The 17,112-nt window shown below is 54.6% G+C and overlaps 1 protein-coding gene across 1 annotated transcript in view; it reads left to right on the plus strand.

Moving 5' to 3' along the window:
* Positions 1 to 1,553: 1,553 nt before the first annotated feature.
* SH2B3 (SH2B adaptor protein 3) overlaps positions 1,554 to 17,112 on the plus strand; it is a 38,215-nt gene continuing 22,656 nt past the window's right edge. Inside the window, exons 1-2 of the mRNA XM_045456980.1 lie at positions 1,554 to 1,663; positions 11,397 to 12,188. Coding sequence (XP_045312936.1) covers positions 11,424 to 12,188 — 765 coding nt within the window. The 5' untranslated portion in view covers positions 1,554 to 1,663; positions 11,397 to 11,423. The remainder of the gene's footprint in view (positions 1,664 to 11,396; positions 12,189 to 17,112) is intronic.

The raw sequence follows: 17,112 nt of genomic DNA on the forward strand, positions 1-17,112 counted from the left end.
GACCAACCCTGATCCCCATCTGGGTAGTCTGGAAATCCCCATCTTCTGGGGAACCCCTTTCTATAGCTCCAAGGGCAGAACCCAAGCTTGATTAACACCCATGTAGCAGTGTTTTCCCTTGGGCAAAGCCCAACGGTAAGTGCTTTAATGCACTGACTCATTTAACCCTCACAGCAACCCAGTGGAGTGGGTACTCTTATTATTTCCATTTCATAGATGAGAAAATTGAGGTATGGAGAAGTCAAGTAATTTGCCCAAAGCTACTAAGAGGGGGAGGCAGCGGACTGGAGGAGTATGTTGTCTGGGAAGGGGTGATGAGGCTCCAGCAAGCTGGGGGCCTAATCGACTTGTTTCCTGTCGTGGGAGGGAGAGAAGAGCAGACATTCCTCTCTTCCCTCCCTCCCTCCCCTGTGTTGGAGGAAGGGCTGGCTGAGTGTATGCTCCACCTGAGACTAGGGGGCACCCCACTGTCAACCTCACCCCATATAAGGCCTGTAGAGAAAATGAAAGCACCGGGGAGAGCAGACAGGGAAGCCCAGGGGGCACGGGTGCCAGCGGCCCGGGAGGACTTCCTGGAGAAAGATGCACTCCTGGGGTGGGGCCCGATAGTAGTGGCCCCAAAGAGGTCGGTCTCCACAGGCACCAACAGTGGCAGGAGCAGAACTGAGAGTGGGGACCGAACCTGAATGGGGTGGGGCTACTAGGGCCGTGGCGGGTCGGCTCAGCGGAGTCGCGGATAGTTGGGGCCGGGCGGGGTTGGGATCCTTCCCCTGGGGGTGATGAAAGCCGTGGTCGCTATTGCACGGACCGATCCCGAGCTTGCAGATAAGGCCTCCCAGGAGGGAGTCGCTGGGGCGCGCTCCTTCGAGGCCAAGAGACTCTGCCCAGCCCCGCCCCCAGGCCCGCCTTTCCTCCATCTGGCCCCGCCCCCGCAGCGCTGAGGCACCTGGGGGTCTGCAGGAGCTAGGTGGGTGGGACTAAGGTTGCCCCGCCCCTCAATAGTTCATTCCCTTCTTTAGTCCTCGGGATGCGAAATTGGGTAGGCGAGGTGTGGGCGTGGCTCGGTAGGGCCCCGCCTCTTTCCAGGCTCGAGTTTGAGACCCCTGGACACGGTCGGCCGCGGAGGAGGAGGATTGATGGGCGGGGCCAGGTCCGACCCCGCCCTCAGGGGCTGTCTCCCTCCGGCCGATCTGGCTCTCGGGCGGGCAGGGGCGTGGTCTCCTGCAGCCCCGCCCCACTCTGGCCCCGCCTCCACCCTGGCCTCCCTCCCCCGTCGGGCTCCGCTTGCACAGCCGGTTCCTCTTTACATAACGGCGCGGGGCGGCATGGGCTCGGGCCACCGCCTCCGCCCGGCCGCCCGCCCGGACTGTCGCGGCCCTTGGTGGCGACGGCGGCGGCAGCAACAGCAAAGTTTCTCCGGTGGCGGCCCGGGGGCGCATCCTCCCGCAACTGTCAAGCGCTGGCGGCGGAAATGATGAGGCGCTGGCCATTTTCCGAGCCCGGGTTTCCTGCCTGAGCCCCGCTCAAGCGAGTCGCGAGCCAGGAGCCGGCGCGCGGGAGAGAACGCGCCCGGGGCGGGGGCCCGCCCGCCCCCTCGGGATTTCGGGGGGCCGGGGGCGCGCGACGCCATGGGCCGGCCGGGCCCGGACCCCCTCTGTCTCAGGTAAGCCCGCCTTTCCCAGCGCTCCTTCCTCTGGAGCTGGGAGGGCTTTAATGGGGGAAGAGGAGGCCCCCTGTCCGGTTCTGCCCGGTGTCTGCGCACTCCCACAACAGCCTGAAATACTGCCCTGCCCCTAACCCGGATGGGGTGTTCAGGGGTGACCCTTCCCCAGCTCCTGCGACACTCTCCCCGCCGACACCCCCACCCACACACGTGTTGGGGATGTAATAGGGGAGGCAGTGGGAAGGCGCTGAGAGGGTATGGTTAATACCCCCAGTCTACCTTCTCTTAAAGTAGCCCGGTCAGTTGAGAGCAACAGTCCCCCCTCAACATGTGCCTGGGGAGGAGAGGTCTAGGGTCAAGTGCTTGGACCTTGAAAGTGAAAGTAGTCAACTAAGGCTATGAGGATGGAAGAGCCCTCTGGGAGTGGGGCCACCTGCCCCTGCCCACTCTCCCAGCCCAGGGCCATGTGCTAAGAGGGTATCTCTGGATGCTAGAAGCCCGCCTTCACAGTTCCCACATCTCAGAGGTGGCCCAGGCCAGGTGCCCCCAAGCCACTAAGTCCGGAGTTTCACGGGGTTGGGAGCCCCACAGCTCAGGTCTCTTTGAGCTGGTGCCCTCACACCCCAGAACTGGAGCTCAGGTGAATCCTCCCATCAAAAAAAAAAAAAAAAAAGAAAAGGATGCAGAGGAGGCCTTGTCTTATAGGTCAGCGTGCCTGGGAGGGTAATTTCAGAGGCCTTTAATGCCTGGTGCAGAAATCCCCTCCCTTCCCTCCCTCTGACCATGGGGGCTTTTGGGATGATGGGGACTGCATTTGAGGAACTGGGGAGGGGGGTTTGCCTGCCTGTCCTGCTTCTTTTTTTTTTTTTTTTTCCTTCTTTAATTTCCTCATTCTCCTGTTTCTCTTCCCCATTCCCTGCCACGATGATGTAGGTGAGGAGGTCACTGCCTGCAGCTGGAGGCCTCCAGGGAGGGGCATGGCCAGGCCTGATTGAGTGGGAGGAAGTGAAATTGGACTGCGGGTGGGGGCTTCGGAGCAGAGGGCCTGGCAGGATGATGTCTGTAGGGCCAAGGTCCAGCTTTGGGAGCAGGAGGGGCTGAGACTTGACCCACACGCCCCTCGCCTGGGAGATGAGCATCCCCTGACACCCACCAGCTGCCAGGCTCAGCTAGGACAGCCAGCCCATCTTGCCTCCCTATTTAACGGCCCAGCTGTAGGGCCCCTGCCAGGCGATGGGCACATGGGTCTCCAGGGCTGTGGGCGCAAGTCCTGTCTGGATTTCCCATCACTGACCTGGCTGCCAGAGCGGAAACAGCTCCGGAGGCTCTCTGGGACCTGCGGGGGCTGGAGAGCCAGCCCAAATGGGGGGAGAGCAGGCAGAGGCCGCCTGGGCAGGCTGGGGTCAGCAGATGAGAGGCCAGGGCCCGCTTGGGAAGTTGGAAGGGTTTTTAACAGGCTCACTTTTTCTGAGCCTTTTCCCACAACCCTCCTCTGGGAGGGAAAATCCTTCTGAGCCAAAGGGTGAACATTCCTAGAACTTCTGTGGTCCCTGTGGGCCACAGAGGCAGCCAGCTGGGAAGGGGCTGGACTGAAGTACCAGCTGCTAGGGTCCGAGGACCTTCAGGGACTCAGCAGTGGAAGAGAAAGGTCCTGGAGGCTTAGGTTCCATTCTCCCGCTGCTTCTATCCAGCTGAAGGCATGGGCAAGTGACACCTGTGAGCCTCAGTCCCCCCCACTGTGTGAAATGGGATAATAACAGGTTTGTGGTAGGGATTGAATGAGCCAGTGTGTGCAAAGCATCTGCTACCTGGCAGGGAAAGGGTTCAATTACAGGTGGTGGTGGTGGTGATTTTTCATCACTACCATCATTAGCGTTATTGTTACTGGCTGGGAAATGCTTGTTCATCAGCATGCCTTGAATACCTCTGGCATGTGCAGCTCTGGGGTTTCCTGAGTCTTTGGGAGAAGAATCTGAAGACACAGGCGAGGATGAGGTGATGGGGCTTCTTGGCTATGAGGTCTTGCTTCCCCGTCCCAGCCTCAGTTTCCTCATCTGTCAAGTGGGTGTGATAATCGTGCCTCATACTTAGGGTCTTTGGAACCATGTATGAGTGAATTCACAAAGTGTTTAGAACATTTTGATCAGGCGTAGTAGTAGTAGTAAGAATGAGACTGTTGTTGTTTGTTGTGGGTGTCAGCTCTGATTGTTTTCCTTCCTGATCCTCCTGACCCCTGTTCTTGTGAAGACTAGACTTGATCTTTCTCGGATAGATAGGAGTTTCTAATGCAAATCAGATTCTGTAGAACCACTCCAGATATAGTGGTAGCCCTACAGCGGGTCAACCTTTGGTTGCCCTTGGATATCTGGGCCCAGCAGTGCCACCCCAGGACACCCTCCACCTCCTGGATGGAGCCTCCCCAAGGGCAGGGATGGAGGTACTTGGAAGGACCTCCCAGTCCCAGGGCAGCCCACTTTGGCGGTGGGGGGTGGGGCGAGAGGCACATAAGGCACTCAGTGCTGGGCCTCACCTGATGATCATAGATGGTATTAATATTATTAAATGAGAGGCCTCTCCTGTTAGAATCCCACCTCTCCCTGGTAGCAGCATGGCCTTTGGAGCCAAATCTGGGATCTGCCAGCTTCCAGCTGTGAGGCCTAGGGCAAGTTCCCTGACCTCTCTGGGCCTGATCTGCCCAATGGGGACCAAGAGTGCCAGCCTCTCCAGGGTAATCCTGGAGTGTATGAGCCTGGCATAGTGTAGGGGCTTGAACTGTGTTGGCGATAATTGCCTATGGCTGTGTGCCTTGGGCTTGTCCCTTAACCTCTCTGAGCTCCAATATCCTTCTCTATGACATGGGAGTACTAATGACTGCACAAGAGAATTGTGTTGAGAAGTGGTACACAGAATGCCTGGCATGCAGTCGGTGCTCAATAAGTGTGAGCTACTGCTGTTAGTGCCCCAGAGGGGGCTGGCACTTAATTGCCAGGTTTTCCGGGAAAATGGTCTCAAGGGGCTCCCCGGGTGTTCAGCATCTTAGGCTGGGCAGGGCAGGAAGTAGCTTCCATCTGGCAGATGCGAGAAGCCTGCCGTGGAGTCCAGAGGTGTAATATATGTTTCTTGTTCCCAGCCAGACCCTGTTCCCAGCTACCCGCCCTCCCTGAGGAAACTGAGGCGGGCAGGCTGCCCAGGGGAAGTGACTCAGCTGGGGTCACTCGCTGAGTCAGGCCTAATTGGACCCAGGAGCCCTGTGCCCCAGCTCCCTGACTTCCGGGGGCCTGCAGTCCCTTGGAAACTGGGCAGGTCCCAAGGCTACAGCTGGACACCCACTTACTTGGGCCCTGACCCCTGGGCAACCAGCATTCCTCAGTCAGGGCTCCAGGGTCCCACTGACCATCACTGGGCTTCTCGACCTGGTATTCTTCCCCCTCAGCAGGGGCAAGGGACACTTCCCCAGGAGAGCAAGTCCTCCTGGTGTCCCCCCAGCCCCGCCCCGACCGGAAACCCAGCAGCTGAGCAGATGGCTGGAAGATTTTTCCTCCCACGCCACCCTGTCAGGGGTCGGCAAGGGGGGCCGGGCTGCAGGCTTCCTCGGGAGCCAGGCCTGGAGCCCCTGGGGGCCTGTCCGGATGTGGGCCCCCACCCCGGTTGGGTAGGGGGGAGGCTGCCACTGCCCCATGTGTCTCCAGGGAGGCCTGGGAGGGAGGAAGTCTATGCCCTGCTCACCGGGAGCTGACTCACAGGGTGCCTGATGAGGTGCTGACCTTGGGGGGCTGGGGGACTGGAAACACGACTGGGGGGAGGTGGTCACAATAGAGGGCCTTTGGCATGAGTCTGCCCTTGAGAGCTGGTACTCTGGTGTCCTCTCATAGGAGGACGGGTCCAGAGAAGGTGAGGAGCGAAGGGAGGGGTTCGCCTCTCCTGATATTGCAAAGCAGCACCATTGTAGGGTATGGGGCTCCCTGAGAGGCTTTCCCCACGTCAGATTCTCACCCTTCTCTCCTCAACTCAGGGGCAGTTAACGGAAGTCATGTGCTAGATGAGAGGGGGTGGGGCTGGAGAGTACTGCCCCTTCTTGGGGGGATAGTCCCTGGTTTTCTCCTGAAGCCCGGGTGGGGTGTGGGGGAGGGGGATGTGGCCAGGGTGTCAGGCCTGGCATGGGGACAGAGGACATTTCCTGTTCTGGCAGACTGTGCCAGCCTGATAAATGTCCCCGGGCACTAGGTGACCCCAGAGAGGGTGCATCAGGCCTCCACTGACTGCCTGATGATTTAGGACAGAACCCACCTCTCAGCCTCCCCAGGGCCTCAGAACCTGCACTCCCTACTTCCCAGGAGCTTCTCCACAGTCTAGACAGCCTGAATGGTGTGAAAGGGCAGCGGGCTGACTGCCAGGCTGGGTGTGTTGGAATCCCCCCCACCTCTCTGGGCTTCCTTGGGCGGGGGGTCTGGCCTGTTGGAGAAGTTGGTACTGTAGATGGGAAGGACAAATGCTCCCTGTGGCCTGTAGTCAACCTGGAGTCCTCCCTGGAGGAGGTGTCCCCTATGAAGGTGTGAGACTTCCTGCCCAAACATGTGTGAGCTGGGGGAGGGTGGAAGCTCTGGACTGGCTCATTTTAACTTCCTTTACCACAATTTAAACTATCCTCCCCCTGCCTTGGCAGGTGAAGTCCCCACAGGTGGAGGAAGGCCTTCTCCGCACCTGGGCCTGCTAATTACACGGAAAATGTTAGCTTCCCCAGGTTACATTATTACCCAGGGTGATTGGCTAGAGTAGAGGCTAATGAGCCTCAGTCTCTGGGGTCACGGGTTAGCGTGGGCCCCACAGCTCAGATTCCCTGCTTAGAGCCAGGATTCCCAGCTGTTCAGCGCCTCATTTCTCACTGACTTGGTAGAGGCTCGAGGGTCCCTTAGGATGGATATGTGTTTGAACAGGGGACACCAAGCTTCAGCTAAGGCTTTAAGGCCCTCACCAGGTTGCCCTTAGCAGGCACTCTGGTGGACAGTTTTCCTGAACTGGGGGTCCTGAGAAGCAGATCCGCGCCACCCCCCCCCATGCCCCCACACTACTCTGGCACCCTAGGATGGGTGTGGAGACAGCCATCTCTATGTGTTTGCTTTGGGGACTTGGGGGGAAGGGGGCGCCAGGATTCGACCTTCCTGCTCCCGCATAACATCATCCTCGTTCCTCACCCCACTGTGGGATTTGGGAAATCCTGGAGCCCCACCTCCACACACATAGCTGGGAACTCCTTGCCCCAGAAGCCCAGGCTGAGCAGGTGGGAGGGACTCTGTGGATTTGCAGGCCCCTCTGTGTGGAATCTGTTCATTCCTCTGGCCACCCAGGCTTCCAGATGCTCTAGTGGGGGAGGGGGCGTAGAAATGCCCCAGAGACCTCTGTTCCCATCCTCCAGCCGAAGCCTGGGGTTCTTAGGAACATTCAGATGATTAATAAATGCTTTCTGCTAAGAGCTTTTCAGGCCCTGATCCCACAGTTGGTGTGATCTGATCAATTGCTCAGCACATAGTAAATGTTCAATAAATGGCTACCACCTGGGCTGAGGCCCGAGGAGGGGACCACCTTCCTGCAGCCTGGCTGCCCGCCCAGCCAGGAAACCTCCCAGGCGTGCCCCCCTCCCAGACATGGGCCACAGCTGAGTGCTCAGTGCTCTGACTGGTGATTTCCTGCCCAGAGCTCCTGCCTGGAGCCTCCTCTCCCCTGAGAAGGCCTTTTGTTCAGGCTCCCATGACGCTCCCTGCTGGCCCAGCCCTCAAGGCCAGGCTCCCCCTGTGGCTTCCATGGCTGCAGGCCTGATATTCTCTGACGCTGCTGCTCCTCTCTGCTGACAACAACAACAGCAGCAGCCACTTGTTTACTGAGTCCCAGCACCCCACAGACATCAGTTCTCCGAATGCTCCTAGTAAATGCCAAGAGCTGAACCCTGACCCATTTTACAGATGGGGACATGGACTCAGAGAGGCAAGCCCCCTTTCCGCGTCACACAGCAAAGAAGTGGTAGAGGCAGGATGAGAACCAGAGTTTGGTTGCTAGCTCCACCACGAGAGGTCCCCTGGATAGTGGGGGGTGCATCTTGGTGAGTTTCTCAGAGCCCCACAGCCCTTTCTGTTTGTCCATGTGGGTCAGGAGCATAGCTCCAAGAGCATGACTATCAAACAGAAATCCCCCTCAATCCCGGGAGTTCATTCATACAAGTAATATTTCTGTGACCAGGCCCTGGCAGGGTGAGCAGGAATGAGGTGGCCTCTCGACCCTCCAGGGGCAACCAGCCCAGGTTGAGGATGCAGGGGACAGTGAGCAGTGTCACTCATGTATCAAGCAGCATCGCTCGCTAGCACAGCCAGCCAGGTTCTGATCCCAGCTCTGTGCCTCACAGGCTGTGTGACTCTGGGCAAGCTATTCTTCCCTTGCCTTGGTTTTTTATCTATAAAATGGACATACTTGTAGGACCCCCCCCCCCCTTCAGGGGGGATTAGTGAATGTATTTGCAAAGTGTTTAGCATGGAGCAGGGCACATGGAAAGCCAGCCATAGTGTCATTTATCATCATTTTTATTTTTAAATTGTTATTTCTAAAATTGAGATCTGATTGACATACATTAGTTTCAGGTATACAACATAATAACTAGACTTACTGTGATCATGTCACAACGTACAAAAACATTGAATCGTTGGTTTTAAGCTTCTACCCTGTGGCTATTTTCCTGACCACCTGGCAGGTTTGGAACCTGGACGGAGAAGCTAAGGCCTCCTGACTCCAGCAGGAGCTGAATGAGAACTTTATATCCCTTCCTCTGGATCTCACTCATTCTTTTTTTTTTTTTTTTTTTTTTTAATGTTTATTTTTGAGAGAGAGCACGTGTGCGGGAAGGGCAAAGAGAGAGGGAGACGGAGAATCCGAAGCAGGCTCCACGCTTTCAACACAAAGCCTGACATGGGGCTCAAACCCATGAACCATGAGATCATGACCTGAGCCACCCAGGCACCCCTGGATCTCGTTCATTCAATAACCGTTCACTGGGAAATGAGTCTTCCTCATGGTGCGCATTCAGGCCCGGATCAGGCGTTTTGGGGGTGACTTCTGTGGGAGTTTCTAATTGCCAGCTGTGGGACCTCTCTGTGCTCCAGTTTCTCTAACTGTAAAGTGGGAGCAATTATAGGCCCTGCCTCCTAGGGCTGTCATGAAGTTCGGGAGAGTTAACGCTTGAGGAAAATGCCTGATGTCCAGCAGGTGCTTGGAATACACTGCATTTCTGATGGGAGCGCTGTAGTGGGAAGTGTGGGGAGGAGGGCTGCCGGCCATCACCCGGGCAGTGAGGGACCGTGGATCAGGCACACTGTTCCCAGAAGACTCCTGTCAGAGTTTGGCCCTGCAGTTGGCACAGGGATTCCAGGCTGCACGGGTGGGGGTGGGAGTGGGGAGTGGCCCAGTGAGGGGGGTCGTTGATGGGCTCTGGCCCCTGGGCATCTGCCAGAGGAGCCAGAGGTTGCAAATTCAGCTGACCTCTTGTATTCATACATTCGTTCATTCAGCAGGCATTTGTTGAGCTCCTGCCGCATGCTAGGAACTGGTACCAGAGCAGGGAGCAGATTGTGAGGCTCACAGTCTGGTGGGGAGACAGCCACTAATTAAGTGATCATAGCTGTAAAGTGACAGCATGTGCCAGTGTGCTGAAGGACAAGTTCAGGACTTGACTCCATTGGTGGGCTCTGGGAAGCTGCCTTTTGTGTGCAGCTGAAAGCAGGCAATCGCCCAGAGGCAGCAGGCGTGAACGGGGGCAGATCATACAGGGTCTTGCAGGCGGGCAGGAGCTTGAGTCTGGAATCCGAGCACTCTCTCGGGCCCCTAACCTGGGAGGACAGTGCTTGCCTCACCTGTGTGGAGGCATGGGTGAACTGAGGACAAATCATACACACACATGCAGGTAACCCCCCCGCCCCCCGCTGCCCCACTTCAGCTACAGGGTGGGGGGGGTTTGGCAGAGTGTGGCGATCAAGGGCCTATATGGCTCCTCTCCCTCCTGCCTGGCAGCTTTTACTAACTACTGTGTGCAAAGTGCTCACTGAATGTAGGTTTCGAGGACCTTGTGATGTGCAAAAATGTTGACTCTGTGCAGAGCGCCCTCCCCACTGACACCGTCTGGGGTGTCCTGCTGCATTTAGCTGCAGGGTCACCACGATGGCCTAGAGATGGCAGGGGCAGCCCTCATTGTTTTTGCAGCTGCCCAGCAGGTCTGTCCCACCCTGACCATGCACAGAGTCACAAATAGAAGGTGCCTGTGCACTGGTGTGTGGCAGAAAGATCCTCAGTTTCCGGGAGCAGGTCTCTACCTTGAGAGTCTCTCAAGGACTCCTTATAACCGTTTCATGAGGTGGGTACCATGGCGCTCCTCACTTGACAAACGAGGAATCTGGGGTTCAGAGAGGTCCAGTCATGTGAGAGTAGGCCCTTAGTAATAGGTTTTTGTGTGGGGAGGATAAGCAGCCATGGTTATGCGGTCCCCAGCAGGGGCCCAGACCCAGTTGGAAGAAAAGACGGTACTGATGGTAATTACAGAGGTCCGGGGTTCAGCACCTCGGACAGCAGAGGGTGGGGGGCTTCTGCCATTTTGACTGTGTGCCGCCAAAGAAGGAGCCATGGAGGTGGGAGGAGAACGGAGCCCCAGTGGGGATGGGTGGGCAAGGATCTGCCTGTCCTGACATACCCCCATCAGAGCAGGAAACACCTTTGCACCCCTCTGTGAGTCTTGTTAATTGATTCCTTTGCATTCATTGTTTTATGTTTTTATTGACACCAATGATACACTCTCATTGTAATATTTAAATAATAATAACAGCCGGCCCTTAGTAGGCTTTTCCTAAGTCCTGAGGGTCTTTACATTTATTAACTCAATCCTCATGACACTCCTATGAGGCAGGTGCAATCATGTTCTAAGGCAGAGAAAAATCAATAACTCATCCAAAGTCACGTAACTAGTAAGTGGTGGTGCTGGCATCTGACATAGGCTCCGTGTTCTTAACCATATTTTCTGAAGACAAGTAGCAGCAATATTTCTTGGTTACTTTTCCCCCTGAAACTCCAATTCTAGTTCTTTCCTACAGATTTCTGTGGGAAACACTGTTTCTGGTGGGTTTCCTCCAGCCACACCTTTCTTGCCCACCACTTAAATACATTTACGTACACATAAAAAGTTGGCAGTTTGGTGTTGTGTGTGTTCATGTAAATTGGATCATAGAGTCTGCGTTGTTCCTTCGGGTGGTAGCATAGACCTCCCTCTACCTTTTCCACTTCTGCAGAATATTCCAGCTGAGATGTATCACAGTTTGCTTTACCAGTCTCTGACTGATGGGCATTTAAGTTGTATCTACTTTTTCCCTATTATATACATGGGGGCAGAAAACATCTAGTAGGGGATTGTCCTGTAAGTGCCTCTCTGCACGTGTGAGCAAGCATTCTCTTGAATACTTGAGAGTGGAATTCCTGGGTCTGAAACCGAGCTTGCCAAGCAGCCTTCCAAAAAAGGCTGCATCTGTTAAGGATACCGGCAACGTTGTAGGGGAGTGCACATTTCGACGCATCTTCACCAGCACCGGGTATTAACGGTCGTTTTCAATTTTTGATGTCATGCCTGGTGAATAACGTGTCTCGCGGTGACGGGTTCAAGTAATCGTGTGCCTGCTCACTTCTTTGTTGCCCACCCCACCGTGTCTTTCAGCCCGGCCGCCCCACTTCCGTCTCCGCCATGAACGGGCCCACCCTGCAGCCCTCCTCGGCCTCTTCTGCATCCGCCCCCTCCTCGTCGGCCGCGGCAGCGTCGCCGTCCCCGCGGGGCTGGAGCGAGTTCTGCGAGCTGCACGCGGTGGCCACGGCCCGGGAGCTGGCCCGGCAGTACTGGCTCTTCGCCCGCGAGCACCCGCATCACGCGCCGCTGCGCGCCGAGCTCGTGTCGCTGCAGTTCACCGACCTGTTCCAGCGCTACTTCTGCCGCGAGGTGCGCGACGGCTGGGCGCCCGGGCCGCCGGGGTCCCGGGCCGCGCCGCCTGCGCGCGACTACCGAGACACGGGCCGCGGGCCCCCGGCCAAGGCCGAGGCGTCCCCGGCCGAGTCCGGCCCCGGTCCCGCCGCCCCCGCGCTGCCCAAGGCCCGCAGCTCCGAGGAGCTGGCCCCGCCGCGACAGTCCGCCTCCTGCACCTTCCAGCACCTGCGCCACAGCCTCCGCCACATCTTGCGCCGCGGCTCGGCCGGGGAGCTGTCCGCCGCCGGGGCCGCGGGGGAGGCGGGCGAAGGCCCGGCGCGGCCCGGCCTGGCCAGGAAGCTCCTGCCCTGGAGCCTGGCCCGCGAGCCGCCGCCCGAGGCCCTCAAGGAGGCAGCGCTGCGCTACAGCCTGGCCGACGAAGCGTCCATGGACAGCGGGGCGCGCTGGCAGCGGGGGCGGCTGGCGCTGCGGCGCACCCGGGGCCCCGACGGCGGAGCGGACCGCGTGCTGGAGCTCTTCGACCCGCCCAAGGTAAGCTCCCCGCGCAGGGCGCTCAGAGGGGCGCGCGACGGTCCCGGCGGGCAGCCGCAGAGCACCCAGAGGAAAGCAGGCCTTTTGAAAAATGAAGTGTTTCTTTTAGACCATTTTGAACTTGCATAGAGGTTGCAAAGGTCCTTCCGCTGTACCCCACGTGCAGTTTTGCCTGTTAACGTCGTACGTTACTATGTGTTTGCATAACTGAGGCCCCAGCGTTGCTCACTACTGTGAACTGCGCAGTTCTTTGGATTTTGCGTTTCCCCTAATATCGCTTTGTTGGTTCCAGCACACCGTATTCGATTCAGCACCGGTCCCTTGGTCCCTTTTCATGTGCCTAATGGCTTTGACAGGTTCTACAGGCTTTCCTTGTTTCTGATGGCAGGTTTGAGAAATACCGGGCAGGGATTTTGTACAACGTCCGGAGACACTGTATGTGGGTGTCATGTGGGCTGTGACAGGTTGGTCCACGTCCTTGAAAACCCTGGCCCAGACTGACCATGACAAATAGGGTTTTTTTTTAGGGGGTTCAAAACTGTCACTTGGATTCCTTTGCAAGTCCCATGATTTGTTGATGTCTTATTTCAAGTTTAAAAAATTTTGTGTGTGTTTTTTTTCCTTTTCGACAACTTTGTTCAGCTGTGCAGTTGAGGCTGAAGGGTCAAGGTGTTCCACACACCTGACAAGTTCCATCTTTGACTCAGATGTATCAAGTTGATGAGACCACGTGGCTTTCACCTCATTCCTTTCTCTTTGTGGTTCTATTATGCTTCCAGAGATGGCGCAAAGCCGATGTAATCTTAGCCCTTGGGGGTCAAGGTCTGAATGGAGAAGACTTATTCATTTAATAGATATTTATTGAGTACCTACTGTGTACCAGACAGATGCTGGTGCTGGGGAACTGGCATCTTAGTGGGAGCCGTTGAATAAACCTACAAAAGAACATGGAATTATAAATCATATATTGTGTTCTAGGAAAAGCAGTGGGGCCTCTGGGAGTATAACTGAGGGGCCCTAATTCGGTGGTTGGGATGGAGTGTTGGCAAGGAATCTTCTCATGTAAAGTACCTTTCTCTTTAAACTTCAGGGCAGTGTCCCATGCATACACTGAAGTGGGTGGAGTGCATCTGAAGCCCCACCCATGTTGCCATGGTTGTGCACACCCAAGTGACCTAGCACCCAGGGGGGCTCCCTCCCACCTCCTCCATGTCTGTAACCCCTCGGCCACCCCCTCCTTCCCCTGACTCCTACTCTGGGGATTCCAGTTCTCTGTTCTGGAACTGCACACAAATGGAATCGCGCAGCATGTTGCCTTTTACGTCAGGCTCCTTTTGCTCCGCATGATGTAGAGAGACTTGTCCGTGTGCATCAGTAGCTCATTTGTATGGATGTACCACAGTTAGTTTATCCATTCATCGGTTGATGGATATTTGGATTGTTTCTACTTTGGGACTTTTACGCTGTTATGAAATCTGCATGTAGTTCTTTGTGTGGACACGTGCTCCATTTCTCTCCATTTCTCATTCCTCAAAGTGGCCTTGCTAGGTCATATGGTAAGTGCGTGTTTATGAGAAATTCATATACTTTTTCCAAAGTGGTTGCATGATCTTATGTCCCCACCAGCAGTGTATGAAAGTTTTTTTTTTTTTTTTTTTCCATTTCTAGTGGATGTGTACTAGTTTCTCATTGCGGCTTTAATTTGCATTTCCCTGATGACTCATGAGGTTAAACACCTTTTCATAAGTTTATTGGCCACTGGAATGAACTCTGTTATGATGTGTGTGTGATTTTTATTGAGTTGTCTCTCCTTTTCTTATTGCTTTATAAGAGTTTTTATATATCTGGGATATATTTCCTTTTATTGCAGATATCATCTCCCACTCAGTGGGTTGCCTTTTTCTTCTTTAATGGAATCTTTTCATGAACAGATTTTTTTTTTTTTAATACTTATTTTGAGAGAGCGTGAGCCTGGGAAGGGCAAACTGAGAAGGAGAGAGAGAGAGAGTCCCAAGTGAGATCAGCACCTGAGCTGAAATCAAGAGTCTGAACGCTTAACCCACTGGGCCACCCAGGCACCCCCATGAACAGAAATTCTTACTTTTAATGAAGTCCAGTTTATCGATTGCTTTCCTTTATGGTTTGTGCTTTCTGTGTCCTATTTAAGAAATCTTTGCCTACTCAGGGTCGTGAAAATCTTTTTAAAAAGTCTTTTCTTCTGGAAACTTTATTTTGGGGAGCCTTCACATTTTGGACCAAGATCGATCTCTAATTAGTTTTTATGTACAGTGTGAGGCAGGGGTCATGATTCTTCCAGGAGTTCCAACACTACTTGTCGATGTGACCATCTTTTCTCTGTTGGATTGCAATGCTGCTTTTATACTAAATAAAGGATAACCTGTGTGCTTCTGGAAGACTCTCCCTTATGTTCCATTGGCTCATGTGTCTCTCCTTAGGCTAACACCACACTGTCCTAATTGCCAAAGTTTCCTAGTGAGTCTTGAGCTAGTGACTTTTGGACTACAGTCTTTATTTAAATTAAAAAAAGATTTTTTTTTAATGTTTGTTTATTTTTGAGAGAGAGAGACAGAGCATGAGCAGGGAGAGGGAAATACAGAATTTGTAGCAGGCTCCAGGCTCTGAGCTGTCGGCACAGAGCCCGACTCAAGTCTCAAACCCACCAGCCGTGAGGTCATGACCTGAGCCAAAGTCAGATGCTCAACCGACTGAGCCACCCAGGTGCTCCAAACCACAGTCTTAATCCTGAGTTAAGAATCTCTCAGTGTTGGGGCACCCGGCTGGCTCAGTCAGTAGAGCATGTGACTCTTAATCTCAGGGTCGTGAGTGTAGAGATTAAAAACTAAATCTTAGAAAAATAATAATAATAAAAAAGACTGTCAGTGTTTCAGGCAGAGGGAACAGCATGGACAAAGGCCTTGAGATGGGTAAGCATTCTGTGTGCTTTGAAGAATGTGCTGGGAGCACAGGGAGGGAAGGTGGGGTATGGGGGGGCATGTGTGGTCAGAGGGGCACGTGAAGAGTTAGTGTTTTATGCCAAACACAATGGGAAGCTGTCGGAAAAACGCAAGTGCAGATAAAAATTCTTCTCATTGTTTTTAAAGTCTTGAGGTTATGGCACCATGAAAGGCAAATAGCGGCCCAAACACATGGTCTTATCTGTGTGACAGCATGGGGTTCCCTATAAAACTTCATTTTTAAAAACAATTTCTGGGGCGCTTGGCTGGCTTAGTCAGTGGGGCGTGTGACACTTGATCTTGGGGCTGTGAGTTCAAGCCCTACGTTGGGGGTAGAGATTACATTACACAAAATTAAAAATCTTTAAACAATAAGAATAAATAAAAACTTTGTTTTTTGTTTATTTTGAGAGAGGGAGCATGAGTAGGAGAGGGGCAGAGAGAGAGGGAAAGAAAGAATCCCAAGGAGGCTTCATGCTGTCAGTGCAGAGTTTAGCATGGGGCTTGAACTCGCAAACCGTGAGATCATGACCTGAGCAGAAATCGAGAGTCAGATGCTCAACTTACTGAGCCACCCAAGCGCCCCTAAGAAACAACTTCTGCTTAAAATAACCCTCTTGGAAAGCCAGCTCTGGGGCCTTAGGCAAGTGATGTCACCTCTCTGAGCCTCAGTTTCCTCCTGTTTACAATGGCACTGCTCGTAGTTCCCGCCTTGTGGCACTGTTGTGTCAACAGAGAGTCCCTGGCACGCGGAGCACTCAGTGTCACTGATGGGTGACACCGGTAAGGACTTTGGGGCTGAGAACACACATTTATTTCCAGTGCTGGTCTGGGTTCTCAGTGTCCAACTGGCACGCCCTGTCGAGGCTGCTGTTCTTCAGGAGCCCTGATGGTGGGGCCCCATTCAGAGGCCTTAGGGGCCAGAGGTGGTGTTCGGGCCCTGGTGAAGTCGAGCCTTGGGGTTCAGTCAGTGAGGTTGTGAGTTCAAGCCCTATGTCGGGGGTAGAGATTACATTTACTAAAAATGTAAAAATCTTTACATTTTAAACTTTTTAAAAATGTTTATTTATTTATTTTGAGAGGGAGCACGAGCTGGGCCTTGGGACTCTGTCCTAGGCTCGGTGGTCGCTCTGAGACCTGGAGGGTCTCCCACAAAGCAAACGGCCCTGGCGGGGCCCCTTCCGGCCCCTCCCCAAAGTATCTGTCTCGATGGAGCAGCCCAGCTCCAGCCGCTTCCCTTCCGACAGCTTCCCGTTGTGTTTGGAACAGTCTGGGGGCTATTCCCGAATGTTCCCTGAATGACTTGGGGCATTTAGTCTCTGGGCTGAGGATACTTAGACTCTAAGTCTTGACTGACTATGCCTGCCAGGTGGGTAGCCTCGATCTCTGACCCTGGAGTTGTTTATAGGAACAGCTTTAGACAGAAGGAAAAGGAAGGTTGAAGGTTTGGCAACCGGTGGGTGGTGGTTAAGGGCTTGAGCTCTGGATTCATACCCAAACTCTGTCACTAAGAGGGTGCCAGCGCCGGCCTGGGGAAGGCCCTGCTGCCCAAAGCAGGAAGAGGCTTGGAGGACCAGAACTGAGACAGCGCAGCCGCCCCGGGACACGGAATTCGGGCCTCAGCCAAGCAAATGTCCTCCCGAGTCTGAGGCCAGGTGTTCAGGGGCTCACAGGTCAGCTTCACCTGTGCCTCTGACCAGCTGTGCGACCCTGGTCGGCTTCTTCCCCACTCAGCCTCGGTCTGTTCATCTGTGAGCAGGGGTGATAGCCGTCGCCTCAAGGGGCATCGTGAGGGCTGCAGGCGGAGGGAGCTCCTTGCTAATGGGGGTGTAAGTGGAGGCCACAGTCAGGCTGCGGTGGGGGGAGGGAGGGTCGGAGGGTAGTTGGAAGAGACACCGGCTTTTTCCAGTGTCTAAAGATGGATAGAGAAGTCACAGCTTTCTCTGGTT

The sequence above is a fragment of the Leopardus geoffroyi genome, chromosome D3 (assembly GCF_018350155.1).
Source record: "Leopardus geoffroyi isolate Oge1 chromosome D3, O.geoffroyi_Oge1_pat1.0, whole genome shotgun sequence".
Taxonomy (NCBI): domain Eukaryota; kingdom Metazoa; phylum Chordata; class Mammalia; order Carnivora; family Felidae; genus Leopardus; species Leopardus geoffroyi.